The sequence below is a fragment of the Oncorhynchus clarkii genome, chromosome 28 (genome assembly GCF_045791955.1).
Source record: "Oncorhynchus clarkii lewisi isolate Uvic-CL-2024 chromosome 28, UVic_Ocla_1.0, whole genome shotgun sequence".
NCBI lineage: Eukaryota > Metazoa > Chordata > Actinopteri > Salmoniformes > Salmonidae > Oncorhynchus > Oncorhynchus clarkii.
Genome location: NC_092174.1, coordinates 12834907 through 12856173, shown reverse-complemented (window position 1 = coordinate 12856173; position 21267 = coordinate 12834907). Strand labels below are relative to the sequence as shown.

General features: G+C 42.8%; 1 protein-coding gene across 1 annotated transcript; it reads right to left on the bottom strand.

The window, feature by feature from the left end:
- Nucleotides 1-4022: 4022 nt before the first annotated feature.
- LOC139386949 (retinol-binding protein 1-like) lies at nt 4023-7965 on the bottom strand. Its single transcript, XM_071132853.1, has 4 exons — nt 7856-7965; nt 7159-7337; nt 5530-5631; nt 4023-4745 (listed from the first exon to the last, which is right to left on the bottom strand). The coding sequence occupies exons 1-4, from the start codon at nt 7926-7928 to the stop codon at nt 4695-4697; spliced, it is 405 nt and encodes a 134-aa protein (XP_070988954.1). The 5' UTR covers nt 7929-7965; the 3' UTR covers nt 4023-4694.
- Nucleotides 7966-21267: the final 13302 nt, after the last annotated feature.

The window sequence follows — 21267 nt, the reverse complement described above, 5'->3', positions numbered from 1 at the left end:
GTAGGCCGACGTTTTATATAGATTTTTATAATCATTCGTCACATACTGTGTTATTTCACCCAAGGAGGATGATCCAAAGTGAACAGTAGAAATAGTTTGCATTCACGTTATCATCCTGCAGATGGCAGTATTGCAGATGGAAAATACAATGAGGAAGACACTTGGCTGTCATTAGTGTATTCTTATGTAGGTTACACTTACATGCAGGCCTATAATGTTTTAGAGTTTATGCGTTATAATAAACATGCGTTTTGAATCGTCAACATAAAAGCACGATAAGAGGTGTGCTCGGAACCACGGTTAAAAACCACTATTGATAACGAGTCCACCACTTTAGCAGTTTGTGATGAGGATAACAATAGCCTACATGACTGCTATTGGACAAACCCTTACGAGTCTATTAACGTTACTGAGTGTCAATCTAAATAACATAAACTGGCGGATTTTGATGGGGATTATTTTTATGTCAAAAGTTTGGACACACCTACTCATCCATGGGTTTCTTTGTTTTTAATATTTTCTACATTACAGAATAATAGTGAGGACATCAAAACTGAAGACATGAAATCATGTAACCAAAAAAGTATTAAATCAAAATATATTTTATATGTGAGATTCTTCAATGTAGCCACCCTTCGCCTTGATGACAGCTCTGCACGCTCTTGACTGAGTACATTTGAGGGGGGAATGTAGGGAATGTGTGAAATTTACTCCTAATCCTGAAATGCCACTTGCATCTTCTCATTAGCTAGCTTTTGAGGTGGTGCAATCGGCTAAAACGCTCGAGGTAGGGCGATCACGTGAGGAAGGAAGTGGTAAGCAGCATGACCAGTGCCAGATGACGTTGTAAAACTGTCATTACGTTGAATACACAATAACGTTACTCAAATTGACGGCCATCTCAGCAAAAAATATTTGACATTTGTTCAGGTACCGACTCCTGGCTGTACCATTTTGATTGAAGTTCTGTTCAAGATCAAGCATTCGTAACTAACTGTATTCATTGGGGTTGGCTCGTCGAACCCGTACTACTGCTGCAGCCAACAATGTGCAATTTACTGAAATTGCTGCCTGTGCACTCTGCTGCTGACGTCACTCAATGCACTTTTGCATTGTTTCATTGAGGGACAATGCGTGCATTTTAGCATTTGAGTCACTTCAAAAGTTGCTAAAAGTTCCAAATACATTTTAAAAGTAGCTACATTTGTTGGTAGGTGCTGTTTGAAAAAAAAGGGTGCAGGGTAGTCTGAATGGTTGCTAAATCTAGCAACATAATAGCTAAATTGACGTCACTGAGCGTGACGTTCTTTACACTAGTAGCAATGAATACATCAATCTTGTGGCTGTCCCAAACTTGGATGCATTTGCTGTTTGTTTTGGTTGTGTTTCAGATGTTTTGCCCAATAGAAATAAATGGTAAATAGTTAGTCACTTATTTGTCACAACGTGGAGATACGGAATAACAGAGTATATTTATTAACTCATGTAAACTAAACACAATTTACAATGGTGTGCATGTAGTCAGTAGCATAAGTGAGTGGTTGTGTGCATAGATGTGATAATAAGGTGTTGAAAGGTGCCAAAAATGTAAACAGCCACAATAATGCCACAACCAAAATCTGTCAGTGTCTGCATGGAGAGTCTCCTCAATGAATGGGGAAGAGGTATTTATCCTGGCACACACCCGAGTCCAGGTGTGTCCCATTTCAATGACGACCTTCCTGGTGCCGCCAACCGACATCCTAATAAGGAAAACAAGAACAAAGAATCGGCAGAGTGGGAGGGTCCCCCCCCCCATAAAACTAGGGCTCAACAAGAAACACCATACCAGTCAAACAAATTTGACCCAGCATCCCAAATTGATACTGGGAGTACATGTTCACACTTCCACTTGCCCCAGCCAACTTCGTTCTCCCCAGACCTCAGCAACCTTTGCACACAGGAAGCAAACTTTAATTGAAAAGACAAAAACAAGACCAGAAGGGAACGAACAGGAGCGATAGAACAGGACAATACCAAACAAGACAGGTCAGTCACGTGGACATTTAGGAACAGGGTGCACGAGAGAGCGTGTTAGCAACCAGCACCAAGGAAAATAATGTCTCAGGGTCCTCATTAAATTTTGGCAACAACCGTAAGTTCCCAACAATAACAAATGTGTCCGGGGTATGACCGAAAGAGCGACCCCTAGGTAAATCTGGGTCACCTTTCCAGAGCAAACTCTCCCCTGAGAGCTTTCCTTCCCTAACCAACTCTAGCTGCTCTTGATTTCAGCATGCTCCAAGTCCTGTTTAAATGCCAGTTCTTTGTCATACTTTACACAATCATGCTCTAGCTGTAACAGAGTCATTTCTGCTGTTCAAAAAGACTAAGGCTAACATGGAGCAGCCATTGTAACGAGACAGGGAGACCGCGAGTCCTCGGCAGAGGCTGCCCCACTGCTAATTTCAAGAACACCACTCCATCAGATTGGCTTTCAATATCAACCAAACAGAATTTGACGTTTATCACTAATTTCAACCTTGTAGTGTTCAGCGATCTTCAACAGCTGTTTAGTACATAATTCTAACAGTTCCTCTGATGAAAAGCAAATTAACTTTGACACCATAGTCACAAGTAAATACACAAATTCTTGCTCTTCTCCTCTGCTGAGCACACCAGACCAGAGAAATGACAAATCACACTGGGCACCACAGAAGAGAGATGAGCTATGTGGAGCTTCCCCAAAACCTACAATAACTCAACCCCAGTCATCGTGTGGATTTGCAGTGGGTAATTACACTGTTCCCAGCTGGCAAGGGGAAGAAAAAAAAAATATGCTGGCAGATACCCAAGCCACAGATGTGCCCCCAAGACAACTGCGCAGTCCATAGATGCCACAGAAATAACCATGCCCAACATATTCCAAAGTGAAACACGTCACTAAGCCTAATAGGGAAAAAAGAAAGGCTATAGCTCCAGGTAGCAAGTGTCACTACCCTATCCAAAATGCCCACTGAGGTACACATCCAATTGTACTCATCTCAGACCAATGTCCCAAAAGTGAGTAGAGCAAGAGTTTCCAGCCTGGGCAGGGGCCTGGAAACAAACCAATGTACTCTCTCCAACACAGCACACAAACTATCCACCACAGTAGCAAGTATACCAAACAAAGGCAACAAACACTGGGCCTACCAAACAATACAACTCAAAAGCTGCAACAAAAGTTATGAAGCACCTACAGAGTTCTCAAACATTAACTCCCCCCCCCCCAAACACAACACATACTAGTAAGCCCAACAGCACTAGTATTAGTCCTCCATAATGCAACAAAGTGCTATGCACTAAAATGTCTAGGAACCAACCTCATGATCACAGACGAGCCCCCACTTGTCACAAACCCGGCTCGAAGTTCATAACAAAGTGAGAAAACATGGCGATAAGGAATATATTTATTAGCTTAAGTAAACTAAATACAATTAACAATGGTGTGTGTAGGCAGTAATGTAAGCGGGTGTCCTCATGCATAAATGTGATAATGAGGGGTGCTGAACAGTGCCAAAGTAAACAAACAAAACGGCCACACACAAAAAAAAAAAATCTATCAGTGTCTGCATGGAGAGAGTCTCCTCAATGAATGGGGAAGTGGTGCATTTATCCCGGGACACCCGAGCCCAGGTGTGGCCCATTTCAATGATGACCCTCCCGGCTCCGCCCACCGACATCCTATTAAGGAAAACAAGAGCAACGAGAAAGAATTCGGCAGACAGAGTGGGAGGGTCGTCACATATTGTAAATCAATTATTTATTGTATTTTATTGTTTTCCTGGTTACATGATCACAGCATCTTTTTGTATTTATTTGTATTCTTTACTTACAGATTTTTTTATATTAAAAAAATTATTGTGTTTGAATGAATTTTGCTGCTTCTCTCATGGCCCAAATATTAGTTGACTTTACATTGTTGAAAGAAACACATGCGAGACAAGCATTTCTGTTTGCTTTCTCACTTTTAAAGACAAAAACTCTCACAGATAGACCACTTTGTTGAGATTCATTTATTGAGTGATTTTTTCCTATCAAGGGGACACTCCCAAATGAATTGAGGAAAAACACAGACAAAGTCTGCTGTTATTTCCTGAACACGTTAGTACTTGTAAAGTTGTCTACTAAGACGGCGATGATGTCTCAGCTGCACAGGCCTGGTAGCTATTTGTCACATCTTCTGCTGCCTCTCCATTTCATTTTCATTCTTTACCTCTCTCACCCTCATTTTCTTTTTCACTCTACTAAAACCCTCCTTCCTACTGGTCAAGTTCACCCCCAGTTGTAAACTCAGGACACCATTAGAAATTGAGGCACTAATCACAAAGCCTACTACACGTACTTCAGTGTTAATGTATCCACACACCTATAACTTGTCAATCAAAGGAGCTCTCACCCTGAGACAGAGTTACAGTACAAGTGACCGACAGATACATCACCCCTGTCGTGGATAGTTTGAATGATGGAAAGAAATGTGAAAGGATTGATGGAATGAAGGATGGAAGGATGGATGGTTGGATGGGTAGGTGGGTGGATGGATGGATGGATGGGTGGATGGATGGATGGATGGATGAGTGTATTAGAGTGTTCTTTGTCACAGGGTTGGTTTGTGTCTGTGTCTCTCTTGAGCGCTCAGGTAGGGGGCGCCATTCTGTAATTCCAGTGCTGGTTTAGGTTTTCTTGAAGACCTGCTTGCACACAGCTCCACAAGCTCTCAGCTCCTGCAGAGTGAACAGAAGGTCAAATTATGTTCCATCGAGAGATTAAACAGGATTTTTAATAAATCCCATTATTTATTTGTTTTTGTATACCACCCTATCATCATTAATTGAGGTAAACAGCTGTGAAGATGTCAAAAATGTTCACAGTAATCAATCTCCTCTATGGAGAAAACCAAAGGCAAAGCACATGTACTTGCAGTTATATTTTTAACCAGCAGAGGCAGCTGCTGTTCAGTGTTCCTGGGCTTAGTGACTCCAGGGAGCCACTCTGCTAATGAATAATTTCATGGCTACTAATTGCGAACATCTGTTAGAATCACTTTGACTAAATAATTTGGCAGTCAGATGCCTTTTACTCAGCTATGATGACAATAATCATAGCAATGAAAATCCGTAATGACAAGGTAATGAAAGTGGTCATACGGTGGTCATTGTCGAGGTCAGTAGATTTACTAATGTTTATGTATGGGTACACTAGAGGTGCACTACAAAGATACTATTTTATTGAGGGTCCCTAAACTCCAATTCTATCCACAAAGTGTAGGAATTTTGTCATGGAGTATTTGCCCTGGTGGTCCACACTTAGTTAAAATCTTGTTTGTGAGGTTACCAAAGCCAGAAACCAGCTGTATTTTCACAAAAGCTTTGAATAAATGTTTTTCGTCTGTGCTATTTATTGTCTTACATGTTCATCTGATCTGAGATCTGTTGTGACAAAAAGTGAAATCAGGAACTGAGGAAGAAGACTTGCATTCAAATGCCATGAATGAATGTGTTCTCTTACCAGATGAAGCTCATCCCCCTCCACCCAATGGGTCCAGCCTCTTCCTTCTTTCTCTCCCTTCTGCACACACACCAGATTGTCTCCCTCCCATGAGATAGTGGTCTACACACACACACACACACACACACACACACACACACACACACACACACACCAGATTGTCCCCTCCCATGAGATAATGGTCTACAGAGAGAGGACAGACAACATTATGCATTCTACTGTCAATTAGCAATTAGGAGCATGACCTACACACACACACACACACACACACACACACACACACACACACACACACACACACACACACACACAGTAGTGTGCAGGAATATATAACAACTTACAGACTTACAAACATACGCATGTGTCGTGACGTTGCATTAGTTAATGTGATGACTGTTGTTCATCGAATGACTAAAGTTTCTAATTGCGTGATTAACTGAATCAAGCAATTATTAACTCATTAACCTGAGGCACCATGGGAAAACTAGGCCTTCAGCTGTTCGATAACGCACTACTCCGGCGCACTTCTCTGAGCGTCCTCCCGATTTCAGTGTCCTTTTTGGCTTAGGAGTCTGTTCCCTCACCCTTTGCTCTGGAAGGGGTCTTCTGAGGACAGACAGCTCTGTAGCTCAGAGCTCACAGCATAGGAATGAAACCCTTTACATACCACGATTCGATGGGAGATGGAGGCTAGGTGGTTTGACTTGAATTCACCCGCTGTATTTTGAGTTATATATCTTGAAAACTTTTTGGGACTATGTCAACAATGGACTAATGAAACAAATACCAAAATATAGTTTTTGGGTCCAGTTTTCCTTTAAGTAATAATAATACAGTATATATTCAATAATTCCCATATATTATACACACCAGCTCTTTCATTACATAAACAAGTTAGGATTCAACTGTATAAATAGTCATAAAGGTGTCATAAAGTTATAGGTATAGCAAAGTCTCACAAATGGTAAGTTACAACAATACAGAATATAGTTGGCCCAGTGGCCAATAACGGACTTTCATTCCCTGATGGTATTTGCAGCCCGCTCACAAGGTAATGGTTTATGGGCTTGGAAAGAAATCAGCCTACAGGCTTACAAGGGCTGTTCTTTTTTGGGGGGAGAAAAATATGCAGATCCTAATCAGGTCCCAGGAAAATAAAATCTTATCAGAAGAAAAATAGTATCATACAAGTTTTTCTCAGATCTCCTGACTAAACATCTATTAGTTTTCACATTGTCCTTTTCAGCAGTTCCAGCAACTACGGTGGATGCCCAACTAGGCCAGCTCAGTGCAGCTAGGTTTGGCTCTGCTCTGTTCGGCTCAGTAGTGTGAAAAGCCCTTATATGTTTTCAAGGACCCCAGTGTCTTCTCTAATGCAGCAAACTACTGCTTCCCCCTTAGCCTCAACTCAAGGCCCCTTGTGTTCGCAGTGGTACCTCAATCAAATATTGATGAGCACACATAAGGACTGCCATTTGGGATCTCACACTAAGAGGGAATATGACAAACCACTACTGAAACATCAAAATGAATCCTTGTTCCGTATCTCTAGTCTCCAGAACTACGTTTTTGATAGTCTTTTAAAAAACAACAACTGAATGTGTGATGGAAATGTTTTTGTCAACTCACCATGCATTTTCTGTCATCCACCCCTGACAGATCCTCTTCAAACTCCTTGCCAACATGGAAATCCATGTTGTAGTTCTTAAAGGTACTGAGGGTCTTGATGACTATGTGGTCACCATCGTGATTGATGTCTTTATCAGGCTTCAACAAGGTGGCAATTTTCCTAATGGCAACATTTACATCTGTGTGATGGTTCCCCAAAAAGGGGAGAGAGAGAGAGAGTAGAGAGAGAGAGAGAGAGAGAGAGAGAGAGAGAGAGAGAGAGAGAGAGAGAGAGAGAGAGAGAGAGAGAGATTAACACTGAGGAGCAGGAAGGCTACAGTCATCTATAGCCTAACATCACTTTCATGACCCCTGTTTCTGTAGAGGCCATAACCGGATCTAATACCAGCAATGTCGCTATTTTTGGGATACTTTGTAAATATGCAGCACTTTCAAAACCATTATTTTAGATGACGCAAGCAATATGTCAGTATCTACACCCGTGTTCAAATAAACACACGTTTGAACTATACTAAATTCCATAACGTTAGCTAGGTATATTAATGCCTAGAGCTCAATATTGACCGCAGGGCGCAGTGGTCCTGATGCAACGGAACTCGACGTATGGAGCAGCAATATCCTTGCGCATCATCCATTTGACTGAAGTTTGGAGTCCCCCTTAAACGAATCATCCCCCAAAAAAGCTGTAACAACTCACCGAGGGCCTTTAAGTACTCCTCGAAGTTGTCATTTGAGATCATTTTCCAATACCCATTCAGATCAACTGGCATATTGGCTGTGTTTCTAGTTTCCTTACTTCCTGGTGAAATGGGCAAAGGAGATCCGATATCGCTGTTCACTTGCGACGGAATGCATGACTGCTGTCCAGGCCTCCTATTTGAACCAGAATCCCTTTAATCCGATTACTTAATAGCTTTCTTCTTATTTTTTTTACAAGAATTGGAAACTCCCTCCCACCACAGCTGATCTGCGCAAACTGCGCATTTGAAACGAGCCATACATCAATTAACCCCAGCCTAGACTCAAGAGAACAGGCTGGGGACGAGATTATACATATGGGAGAGTTGGGTAAATTGAGCCATAGGGGTAAATTGAACCACCTTTGAAACCATACACAAAATGTATAATTTGACCAAATATTTATGAATAGGTTATCATTTCATGGAGTATGTGAAGGAAGAAACTACATGGAAAAAGTGGTAAACAAATTAGGTCCAAAAAACCGATTATCACCAAATCCAATTAATTTATTGTGTTAGAGGTTTCATGATGCTTGCATCTAAACCAAAGTAGATCATTTAAAGATGGTTCTGTGCATCAGTTGGGGTCTCTATAAAATTAAATATGAGGTCCTAAACCTAGCATGAAAGTGCAGCCATGTAGCTGTGTGGGCTAGTATAGTAAACATGTTTGCCTTGGAGTAAATTGAGCCAATGGCCATGGGGTAAATTAAGACAATGGCAAGTTGAACAAATGTAAGTGTTTTCTTCCCAGGAATGATGCAAGGCATTATCGCTGGGATATGAGGTAAGAACTGGACCTGGCAAATGTTAAAAGTGTTTAAAAAAGTACAACTTGTTTGTTAGATGTTAAGCCTTTCCCAGGAATGATGCCAAGCATTATCGCTGGGATATGAGGTAAGAACAGGGCAAATGTTAAAAGTGTTTAAAAAAGTACAAATTGTTTGTTAGATGTTAAGCCTGTGTTAAAATATGCTTAAAATGATTGAAAGAAAATAAAGCGATTGTGATTGTGTTGAATTGTGTTTTGGAAATAAAGATATAAGCTATCAAAATAAAAAATAAAGAGAGTCACGCACTCTATATATAAACTCCTAGTAATTTATTGGGTAAATCACCAACGTTTCGACATTACTGTGCCTTATTTTTATAGCTTGTAGTTTATTCGCTGTTAGTCAGCACCTCTGCATAAAATACTTTCCTCTGGGTGTGTGCCAGCTCATGTTTTTTTACTCGGTATATAAAGATAGACGTGTTTTTTTTATTTTTTATTTATGTGGTAATATTTCATTCAGTACAGAAATGTGTAGGTGGCTTAATTTACCCTGTCCCCATGCTCAATTTAAGTTACGTTATACCAAGATAAACTTTTTTTGGACAAACTATGTTTTCAAAACCGTAAGGTTGACATGGTTATTTACAGGGCCTCAACATCCTGAAATATATGTTGTTGATATCTTTGTTAGAAATAACACCATGGGTGTTTCTCAATGCGCATACTGCCATGCTCCACACTTTCATGCTCCGAGTGCATTCTCCGACCACGTTCTCTTGAGTACGTTGTGAGGACGAGAGTGTGGAGAATGTATAAAGCAATACATTTGAGAAGCACTCGGACTCCACGTACTGTATTACCTCACGCTTCCACTGAACTTTCTCCCAGGACAATGGCAACAATAGACAAAACAAGATATGCACAAAGAAAACTTTTTACTTCATAATTATCAGCTAGATATGTGAATTGTAATAATCTAACATAATTATCTAGCCAGCCAGCTAGTAAAACAGGCAAAATGACCTTAAACTAATGTTATACAAGATAGATGTACATTTTTCGCTGGTAGCTATAGTACCAATTATTCGTGATAGCCCTATTGACGTACTATGGATTTACCCATTCCCTGAACCGTCTTCCAGCCAGGACAACAATGGAAAGAGATGAATCAAGATATACACAAAACAACCGTTTTACTTCACAACCTTCAGCTAGCTATATGTGAAGCGTAATAATGTAGCTAACCAGATAGTTTAACAGGCAAACGGAGTACACATTCGAGAAGTGCCCTCCGTGCTCCGTTTCGCATAATTTGATTTGGGCTCATACTCTGACCCTCCCGTGCTCCAATTTGCGTAGTTCGCAGCACAGTAGTTAGCATTATAAGAAACACCACATATTCCCTTGACGGAGTTATGCTGAATGTTAAAAAAATGGCTACATTTACCCCACTTTCCCCTGCATTAAGGCATGTGCTATATATTTAAAAGTGCTTAATAAGATCAGTTAGGAGTAGGTTAATTAAGAATATTTCTCTTATCAATTCGGCCTAGTTTGGATGAAAAACAAAATTTTCAGTGTCATTTTATGATACACGTTTTCACGGTACGACAAATGCGACTCGATTTTGTACAGATAGTAGCCTATCTTATTCAAACCACATAACTATTGAAAACACGTTTTTTTTTTTAAATGCAGCGCAATGCGCATAACTTCCAACGCTCTGTTTAGCACAACGTTCTTGAAGGCGACCATATACGACTGGTCTGGCACATCATTTGTAATGAAGTAATTAAGCTAATTCGATTATAGTCGTCTTTTGAGCTGACCATGGCAGCCATTATTTTAGTAACACATGCCAAGTGGGTTGGTAACACAGACGAGCGAAACGCTTGGCATTCTTTTAATTGAGAAAATACCTCTCGTTGTTGCAGGGGACTGTCAGGATTACTAAAATCCTGAGAGAAAAGCTCTGAGTCACCCAGTGTGACATCCGATAGAGGGGTACAGAATGGCTGGGCCTACCCAATGAAGAGCTCAATGTGGTATGCCACAAGCCCCCCCACCCCCCATGGCTTTGGTGCTACTTTCACAAGTATGTGGTGAATTTTCAAAACTCTTAGTACATAACTCCAAACTATATAGTAACACTAGTAACACAGCCAGTCTTATATTCAAAACCTTTTGTTGTACATTCATTTTGGAGTCATATGTCACCACACAATCATTGATCCAAAAAATACATTTACTGTGAAATATCATGAGAACATTGATTTAATCACAAAAACACTACATAATGATATCTTCTCAATTGAGTTGTTTTAACAACCAGTTCATCCAATAGTAAAAAAAAAGCAAGATACATTTTTCTAAATGGCCCTTTGAATGGAATATGCTACAGTTCTGTACATTGTAGTACATTACACTGCTTTGACATTAGGCAATACACTTGCACTATCCATCAAAATTGACTGAAAATCCCATTTCCATCATTTATATCCCATGTGTGATCAAAGGTGTGATCCCTGAAGACATTTTACAAAATCTTTTAATGCAAGGAGTACATGTCTTGTTCAGTTATAATTACCACATGGGTGTACTGTAATCAAATGAAACACATGAAATGAATGAAAGAAACAAAAGTTTAGCAGGCAATAGTTTGCATCAAGCCTGTCTTGAGCATTTAGCCATAGGCTGTCATTGACATCGCAGTCATAAAATAATGCAATTGTCACAACAGGTCTGAATATATGTTATGACAGTGTTATGGCTATATTATAACAGGTTATGACACGTTATGTCAGCTGTTATGACATTTTATGACATGGTTATGACCATGTCATAATGTGTTATGACGCTGGGTGACACTCCAAACTGTGCTCAGGTGCATCCTTGTGATGTCACAACAACTTGATTGGAGTCCACCTGTGGCCAATTCAATTGTTTGGGCATGATTTAGAAAGAAACACACCTGTCTATATAAGGTACCATAAGCACAGGCACACTACTGTATATGGGACTGAAAATCCATTACGCTTTTTTGTTTAACAGCTTGTTTTAAATGTGACAGGACTGGGGATATGGAGTCATTTGTGCAGATAAACCATGGTAACCTGTATTCATGGAAAGAGTGCTCACCAAACCCTGGAAAGACAGTTAATGAGTAGATCAATCTCATGATTAAAAAGAGGATAAAAAAATGTATTCAATTCAATTCCATGTGTGGTATATGTAGTTCCAACTAAGACCGACTACCTAAACTTCTAGAGCTCAGACTCCATTTTGGCATGGTTCTACATCCCCTTCAGAAGGTATTCATACCCCTTGACTCATTCCACATTTTGTTGCGTTACAGCCTGAAGTCAACAATTTAAAAAATATTTTTTTCTCACCCATCTACACACAATACCCTATCGTTTCTTATTTAATTTTCAATACATTTGCTAACATTTCTAAAAACACGTTTTCACTTTGTCATTATGGGGTATTGTGTGTAGATGGGTGAGAAAAAAACTATATTTAATAAATGTTGAATTCAGGCTATAACACAACAAAATGTGGAATAAGTCAAAGGGTTTGAATATTTTCTGAATGCACTGTAACTACCAAGTTTAAGAAGAGTTTGTCCTCTTCAATGTTTGCTTTTTTTTTGAGAGGGGAAGAATAGGCATTGGTTTACCAATTCGTCATACGCATAAAAAGCATATTTCTCTCAAATGTTGTGCACACATTTGTTTACATCCCTGTTAGTTAGCATTTGGCAGTTGGCAGAGCATTTGGCAGAGACCTCTGGCAGTCTCTATGGGGGTGCCACAGGGTTCAATTCTCGGCCTGACTCTTTTCTCTGTATTTATCAATGATGCCGCTCTTGCTGCTGGTAATTCTCTGATCCACCTCTAAGCAGACGACACCATTCTGTATACATCTGGCCCTTCAAATACCTAGGTGTCTGGTTAGACTGTAAACTCTCCTTCCAAACTCACATTAAGCATCTCCAATCCAAAATTAAATCTAGAATCGGCTTCCTATTTCGCAACAAAGGCTCCTTCACTCATGCCACCAAACATACCCTCGTAAAACTGACTATCCTACCGATCCTTGACTTTGGCGATGTCATCTACAAAATAGCCCCCAACACTCTACTCAGCAAACTGGATGTAGTCTATCACAGTGCCATCCGTTTTGTCACCAAAGCCCCGTATACTACCCACCACTGCGACTTGTATGCTCTCGTTAGCTGTCCCTCACTACATATCCGTCACCAAACCCACTGGCTCCAGGTCATCTATAAGTCTTTGCTAGGTAAAGCCCCGCCTTATCTCAGCTCACTGGTCACCATAGCAACACCCACCCGTAGCACGCGCTCCAGCAAGTATATTGCACTGGTCATCCCCAAAGCCAACACTTCCTTTGGCTGCCTTTCCTTCCAGTTCTCTGCTGCCAATGCCTGGAACGAATTGCAAACATCTCTGAAGCTGGAGTCTTATATCTCCCTCTCTAACTTTAAGCATCAGCTGTCAGAGCAGCTAACATATCACTGTACTTGTACACAGCCAATCTGTAAATAGCACACCCAACTACCTCATCCCCATATTATTACTTACCCTCTTGCTCTTTTGCACCCCAGTATCTATACTTGTACATCATCATCTGCACATCTATCACTCCAGTAATAATGCCAAATTTGAATTATTTTGCCTCTATGGCCTATTTATTGCCTACCTTCATACTATTCTACATTTGCACACACTGTACATAGATTTTTCTATGTTTCTTTTCTATTGTGTTATTGACTGTACATTTGTTTATGTGTGTTGTGTTGTTGTTTTTGTCGCACTTCCATTGCTTTCCACCGCTATCATCCAGAAGGCGAGGTCAGTACAGGTGCATCAAAGCTGGGACCGAGAGACTGAAAAACAGCTTCTATCTCAAGGCCATCAGACTGTTAAACAGCCACCACTAACATTGAGTGGCTGCTGCCAACACACTGACACTGTCACTGACTCAACTCCAGCCACTTTAATAATGGGAATTGATGGGAAATGATGTAAATATATCACTAGCCACTTTAAACAATGCTACCTTATATAATGTTACCTACCCTACATTATTCATCTCATATGCATACGTATATACTGTACTCTATATCATCGACTGCATCCTTATGTAATACATGAATCACTAGCCACTTTAACTATGCCACTTTGTTTACATACTCACCTCATGTATATACTGTACTCGATACCATCTACTGTATCTTGCCTATGCTGCTCTGTACCATCACTCATTCATATATCCTTATGTACATATTCTTTATCCCCTTACACTGTGTATAAGACAGTAGTTTTGGAATTGTTAGTTAGATTACTTGTTGGTTATTACTGCATTGTCGAAACTAGAAGCACAAGCATTTCGCTACACTCGCATTAACATCTGCTAACCATGTGTATGTGACAAATAAAATTTGATTTGATTTGATTTGATTTATATTGGCCAGGTCGCAGGTGTAAATGAGAACTTGTTCTCAACTGGCCTACCTGGTTAAATAAAGGTGAAATAAAATAAAATAAATTCTCCCTTGCAAAGATAATCCACCCACCCACCTGACAGGTGTGGCATATCAAGAAGCTGATTAAACAGCATGATCATAGGTACACAGGTGTACCTTGTGCTGTGGACAATAAAAGGCCACTAAAATGTGCACTTTTGTCATACAACACAATGCCACGGATGTCTTAAGTATTGAGGGAGCGTGTAATTGGCATGCTGACTGCAGGAATGTCCACCAGAGCTGTTGCCATGTTAATTTCTCTACCATAAGTTGCCTCCGATGTCATTTTAGGCCATTTTTATTTATTTCACCTTTATTTAACCAGGTAGGCAAGTTGAGAACAAGTTCTCATTTACTATTGCGACCTGGCCAAGTTAAAGCAAAGCAGTTCGACACATACAACAACACAGAGTTACACATAGAGGAAAACAAACATACAGTCAATAATACAGTAGAAAATAAGTCTATATACAATGTGAGCAAATGAGGTGAGATAAGGGAGGTAAAGGCAAAAGAAGGCCATGGTGGCGAAGTAAATACAATATAGCAAGTAAAACACTGGAATGGTAGATTTGCAGTGGAAGAATGTGCAAAGTAGAGATAGAAATAATGGGGTGCAAAGGAGCAAAATAAATAAATAAATACAGTAGGGGAAGAGGTAGTTGTTTGGGCTAAATTAAAGATGGACTATGTACAGGTGCAGTAATCTGTGAGTTGCTCTGACAGCTGGTGCTAATTTTTGTAGTTCGTTCCAGTCATTGGCATCAGAGAACTGGAAGGAGAGGCGGCCAAAGGAAGAATTGGTTTTGGGTGTGACCAGAGAGATATACCTGCTGGAGCGCGTGCTACAGGTGGGTGCTGCTATGGTGACCAGCGAGCTGGGATAAGGGGGGACTTTACCTAGCAGGGTCTTGTAGATGACCTGGAGCCAGTGGGTTTGGCGATGAGTATGAAGCGAGGGCCAGCCAACGAGAGTATATAGGTCGCAGTGGTGGGTAGTATATGGGGCTTTGGTGGCAAAACGGATAGAGCTGTGATAGACTGCATCCAATTTATTAAGTAGGGTATTGGAGGCTATTTTGTAAATGACATCGCCAAAGTTGAGGATCGGTAGGATGGTCAGTTTAAGAGGGTATATTTGGCAGCATGAGTGAAGGATGCTTTGTTGCGAAATAGGAAGCCAATTCTAGATTTAACTTTGGATTGGAGATGTTTGATGGGAGTCTGGAAGGAGAGTTTACAGTCTAACCAGACACCTAGGTATTTGTAGTTGTCCACATACTCTAAGTCATTTAGGTAAACGTCCAACCGGCCTCAACTGCAGACCGACCATGTGTAACTACGCCAGCCCAGGACCTCCACATCCGGATTCTTCACCTGCTAGATTGTCTGTGACCAGCCACCCAGACACAAACTTTCAGAAAACGGCTCAGGGAAGCTCATTTGTGTGCTCGTCATCTTCAACAGGGTCTTGACCTGATTGCAGTTCGGCATTAGAACCGACTTCAGTGGGAAAATACTCACCTTCAATGACCACTGGCACGCTGGAGAAGTGTGCTCTTCAAGGAGGAATCCCGGTTTCAACTGTACGGGGCAGATAGCAGACAGCGTGTATGGCGTCCTGTTGGCGAGCGGTTTGCTGATGCCAACCTTGTGAACAGAGTGCCCCATGGTGGCGGTGGGGTTATGGTATGTGCAGGCATAAGCTACAAACAACGAACAGAATTGCATTTTATCGATGGCAATTTGAATGCACAGAGAAACCGTGATGAGATCCTGAGGGCCATTGTCGTGCCATTCATCTGCTGCCATCACCTCATTTTTCAGCATGATAATGCATGGCCCTGTGTCGCAATAATCTGTACACAATTCCTGGATGCTGAAAATGTCTGTAAACTCACCAGATATGTCACCCATTGAGCATGTTTGTGATGCTCTGGATCGACGTTTACGACAGCGTGTTCCAGTTCCTGCCAATATCCAGCAACTTCGCACAGCCACTGAAGAGGAGTGGGACAACATTCCACAGGTTGATCAACTTTATGTGAAGGAGATGTTGCGCTGCATGAGGCAAATGGTGATCACACCAGATACAGACTGGTTTTCTGATCCACATCCCTACCCCACAGGTATCTGTAACCACCAGTTGCATATCTGTATTCCCAGTCATGTGAAATCCATAGATTAGGGGCTAATTTGACTTAAATTTGTGTGTATTAGGTAGTTTTGTGGAATTGTTAGATTACATGTTAGATATTGCTGCACTGTCGGAACTAGAAGCACAAGCATTTTGGCTACACTCGCAATAACATCTGCTAACCATGAGTATGTGACCAGTACAATTTGATAATTTATTTTTTCAATTGATTGATTTCCTTATATGAACTGTAACTCTGTGTTATGTAAAATCTTTGAAATTGTTGCTTTTATGTTATTTTTGTTCAGTGTAGATAATGTCTCCCCAAAGGGATTTCTGATAAGAGTTATTTCTGACAGATATCCACCAGACTTGGACTTGGAATATGCTGTGTGTCTATTAGTGTGTTTGGCTCAATTTACAATGTATCTTCCCTGGCCAATACTGAAACTTCAATGCAACCAACCCCCCCCACCCACCCCCCCAAAAAAATAATTAGCTGTAATGAGCAAGCTGCTCCCATAAAGCTGCTTCCATAGAGAAGCATGCGTAAGAGGGCATAAAAGACGACTTAGTTGGCTTCAGAATAGGAAACAAACAGACCCTATACATATTTCAACCTAAATAAGATTCAAACTAGGCAATTAAACAGTGAGGAAAGGAGGCCGGTACCAATTTGGAGGCTTATAACTAATGGAGGATGGTTGCAGCTCAGTTGGTGCCAAGAGAGGGAGAGAGGCCCAGTTCCATTTTAGTCCATTTCGCATAAAAAGTCTCAGAAAACAAAATTGTGTTGAAAGGAAGGCCAATTTAAATGGTTGTAAAATACTTCTCATGCAGTTGTTTAAGTGTGAGTATAGCTAATTTGATTTGTGTAGTTGATTACTTAAAAATACTAATTATAGAATTGCCATTGGAACCACAAAGGGGCAAGTAAAGAGCCTCATGCGGATGCAGAGCCACACGTTGCAGACCACTGACCTATCCAATCCTTTTAGATCTTTGAACATATAAAGGAGAAGGGGCTAAGGGCTGGAATGGGACAGAGCTAGAGAGTGCAAGGTAAAGGAGGGTCTTAATTGTGGGGGGGTTGGGAGTTAGTGGTGGGACCACTGTCCATCCTTGTGCTCTCTTGGTACTGCTTAAGTATCCGACCATAATGGTACCTCAAATCCAAATCAAATTGTATTTGTCACATGCTTCGTAAACGACCAGTGTAGATTAACAGTGAAATGCGTACTTATGGGTCTTTCCCAACAATGCAGAGTGAGGAAATACAGAAAAGTAATAACACAGATAATCATAATAGCAGACCAAATTAAAGGGAGAAACTAACACAAACACACGTATGACAAACGCAAAGAAAACCAATGAAGGAATCTACTGTTGAGAGCAAAGCCTCTTACAGATGTCTCAGAAGATCTGTTGGGCGTTGGTTTACGTAATATCACAGGTTCCCACAGCCCTGCTACAATGTGGCCACATCATTGGTTTAATCTGCTCCCTTGTTGTGCAAACACTGCTTAGAGCGCCGATAACTTGCACAACAAGATTTGTCAGAGCAGGGGGAGTTGTATAATGCATCACAAGTGGAATCAGCACTTTGGCTGTGTGTGCATTTGTGTGTTTACATTCGCATGGGTGCACATACGCTCCCTTACGTAATTATTTGGACAGTGAAGCTAAAACTTTTTAATTTAGCTCTTGGCATATACTCCAGCAAATGTTTAAATATTAGGTACCAGTACAGAATGTCACCCTTTATTTTAGGGTATTTTCATACGCATCTCTTTTACCGTTTAGAAATTAAAGCACTGTATCTAGTTCCCCCATTTGAAGGTGTCTTAAGTATTAAAGCAGTCAAAAGTTTAGTATTTTGTTACACATTCCTAGCATGCAATGACTACATCGGGGATGGGCAACTAGCGGCCTTTCTTATTGTTGCTAGGTAGAATAGCAGAATACACCCGGTGCAATTTTAAAATGTGGTTGTGCATCAGTTTCTCTTATGTCCGTCACTGATAGTCAGTCAATTAGCCCATGTCACCTAACATTATTTACATTGGTAAGTTAGTGTAGCGGCCAGCAATCTAAACTTGTTATCATGGTTGAACTACCGGCTGAGGGCACCCCAGTCATTTTGTTAGTCAGTCTCAGTCAGATATCATATAAAAACTGCCAACATTTCTCCCCACCGTATGGCAAAATGTGTAGAATTACAGAAAAGGAGCTGTAAAAACAGCTAATTTTCCTTTCCGCCCCATGGCAAAATGAGGAGAATTGCAATAAATCGGTTAGAAAATTGTAAAATATTTTCTCCACCCCATGACAAAATGTGTAGAATTGCAGCAAACTTGCTTTAAAACGGCAACATTTGCTCTACACCCCATGGCAAAATGTCTAGATTTGCACAAAATGAACTCTAAAACGTAAAACAATTATCTCCACTGTAAAGAAGGGGGCCACAAAGATGTTTTGCTTGCAATGTTTCCGATTTTTTTAGACTCTACAAACTTGCATTTGCAGTTATTTTGGTTGTGTTTAGGATTATATGTTGTGCCCAACATAAATTAATGGTAAATCATGTATTGCATCATTTTGGAGTCACTTTCATTGTAAATATGAATATAATATGTTTCTGAACACTTCTACATTAATGTGGATGCTACCATGATTATGGATAATAATGAATGAATCATGAATAATGCTGAGTGACAAAGTTACACAGGCATAAATATCATACCCCCTAAAGATGCTAACCTCCCCTTGTAACGGTTTTCTTGGTGAGAAGGAGAGTCGGACCAAAATGCAGCGTGTAGATTGCGATCCATGTTTATTCAATAAACGAAACACGAATCTAAATACAAACACTACAAAATAATAAACGTAACGAAAACCAAAACAGCCTATACTAGTGTAAACTAACACAGAATAAGGACATCAAGACACTAAGGACAATCACCCAACGACAAACTCAAAGAATATGGCCGCCTAAATATGGTTCCCAATCAGAGACAACGATAAACACCTGCCTCTGAGAACCACTTCAGACAGCCATAGACTTAGCTAGATCACCCCACTAGCTACAATCCCCATACATACACACCACATACAAAAACCCATGCCACACCCTGGTCTGACCCAATACATGAAGAAAAACACAAAATACTTAGACCAGGGCGTGACAGAACCCCCCCCCCCCCCCCTAATGTGCGGACTCCCGAACGCACCTCAAAACAATAGGGAGGGTCCGGGTGGGCGTCTGTCCATGGTGGCGGCTCCGGCGCGGGACGTGGACCCCACTCAGTCAATGTCTTAGTCCCCTCTCCTCGCGTCCCTGGATAGTCCACCCTCGCCGCCGACCATGGCCTAGTAGTCCTCACCCAGAACCCCACTGGACTGAGGAGCAGATCGGGACTGAGGCAGCTCGGGACTGAGGGGAAGCTCGGGAGTGAGAGGAAGCTCGGGAGTGAGAGGAAGCTCAGGCAGGTTGATGAATCTACCAGATCCTGGCTGACTGGCAGATCCCGGCTGACTGGCGGTTCTGGCAGATCCCGGCTGACTGGCGGATCTGGAAGAGTCCGGTTGACTGGCGGATCTGGAAGAGTCCGGTTGACTGGCGGATCTGGAAGAGTCCGGTTGACTGGCGGATCTGGAAGAGTCCGGCTGACTGGCGGATCTGGAAGAGTCCGGCTGACTGGCGGATCTGGAAGAGTCCGGCTGACTGGCGGATCTGGAAGAGTCCGGCTGACTGGCGGATCTGGAAGAGTCCGGCTGACTGGCTGCTCTGGCTGCTCCGTGCAGACTGGCGGCCCTGGCTGCTCCGTGCAGACTGGCGGCCCTGGCTGCTCCGTGCTGACTGGCGGCCCTGGCTGCTCCGTGCTGACTGGCGGCCCTGGCTGCTCCGTGCTGACTGGCGGCCCTGGCTGCTCCGTGCTGACTGGCGGCCCTGGCTGCTCCGTGCTGACTGGCGGCCCTGGCTGCTCCGTGCTGACTGGCGGCCCTGGCTGCTCCGTGCTGACTGGCGGCCCTGGCTGCTCCGTGCTGACTGGCGGCCCTGGCTGCTCCGTGCTGACTGGCGGCCCTGGCTGCTCCATGCTGACTGGCGGCCCTGGCTGCTCCATGCTGACTGGCGGCCCTGGCTGCTCCATGCTGACTGGCGGCCCTGGCTGCTCCATGCTGACTGGCGGCCCTGGCTGCTCCATGCTGACTGGCGGCCCTGGCTGCTCCCGGCTGACTGGCGGCCCTGGCTGATCCATGCTGACTGGCGGCCCTGGCTGATCCATGCTGACTGGCGGCCCTGGCTGCTCCATGCTGACTGGCGGCCCTGGCTGCTCCATGCTGACTGGCGGCCCTGGCTGCTCCATGCTGACTGGCGGCCCTGGCTGCTCCATGCTGACTGGCGGCCCTGGCTGCTCCATGCAGACTGGCGGCCCTGGCGGCTCCATGCAGACTGGCGGCCCTGGCGGCTCCATGCAGACTGGCGGCCCTGGCGGCTCCATGCAGACTGGCGGCCCTGGCGGCTCCATGCAGACTGGCGGCCCTGGCGGCTCCATGCAGACTGGCGGCCCTGGCGGCTCCATGCAGACTGGCGGCTCTGGCGGCTCCATGCAGACTGGCGGCTCTGGCGGCTCCATGCAGACTGGCGGCTCTGGCGGCTCCATGCAGACTGGCAGCTCTGGCGGCTCCATGCAGACTGGCAGCTCTGGCGGCTCCATGCAGACTGGCAGCTCCATGCAGACTGGCAGCTCCATGCAGACTGGCAGCTCCATGCAGACTGGCAGCTCCATGCAGACTGGCAGCTCCATGCAGACTGGCAGCTCCATGCAGACTGGCAGCTCCTTGCAGACTGGCAGCTCCATGCAGACTGGCAGCTCCTTGCAGACTGGCAGCTCCTTGCAGACTG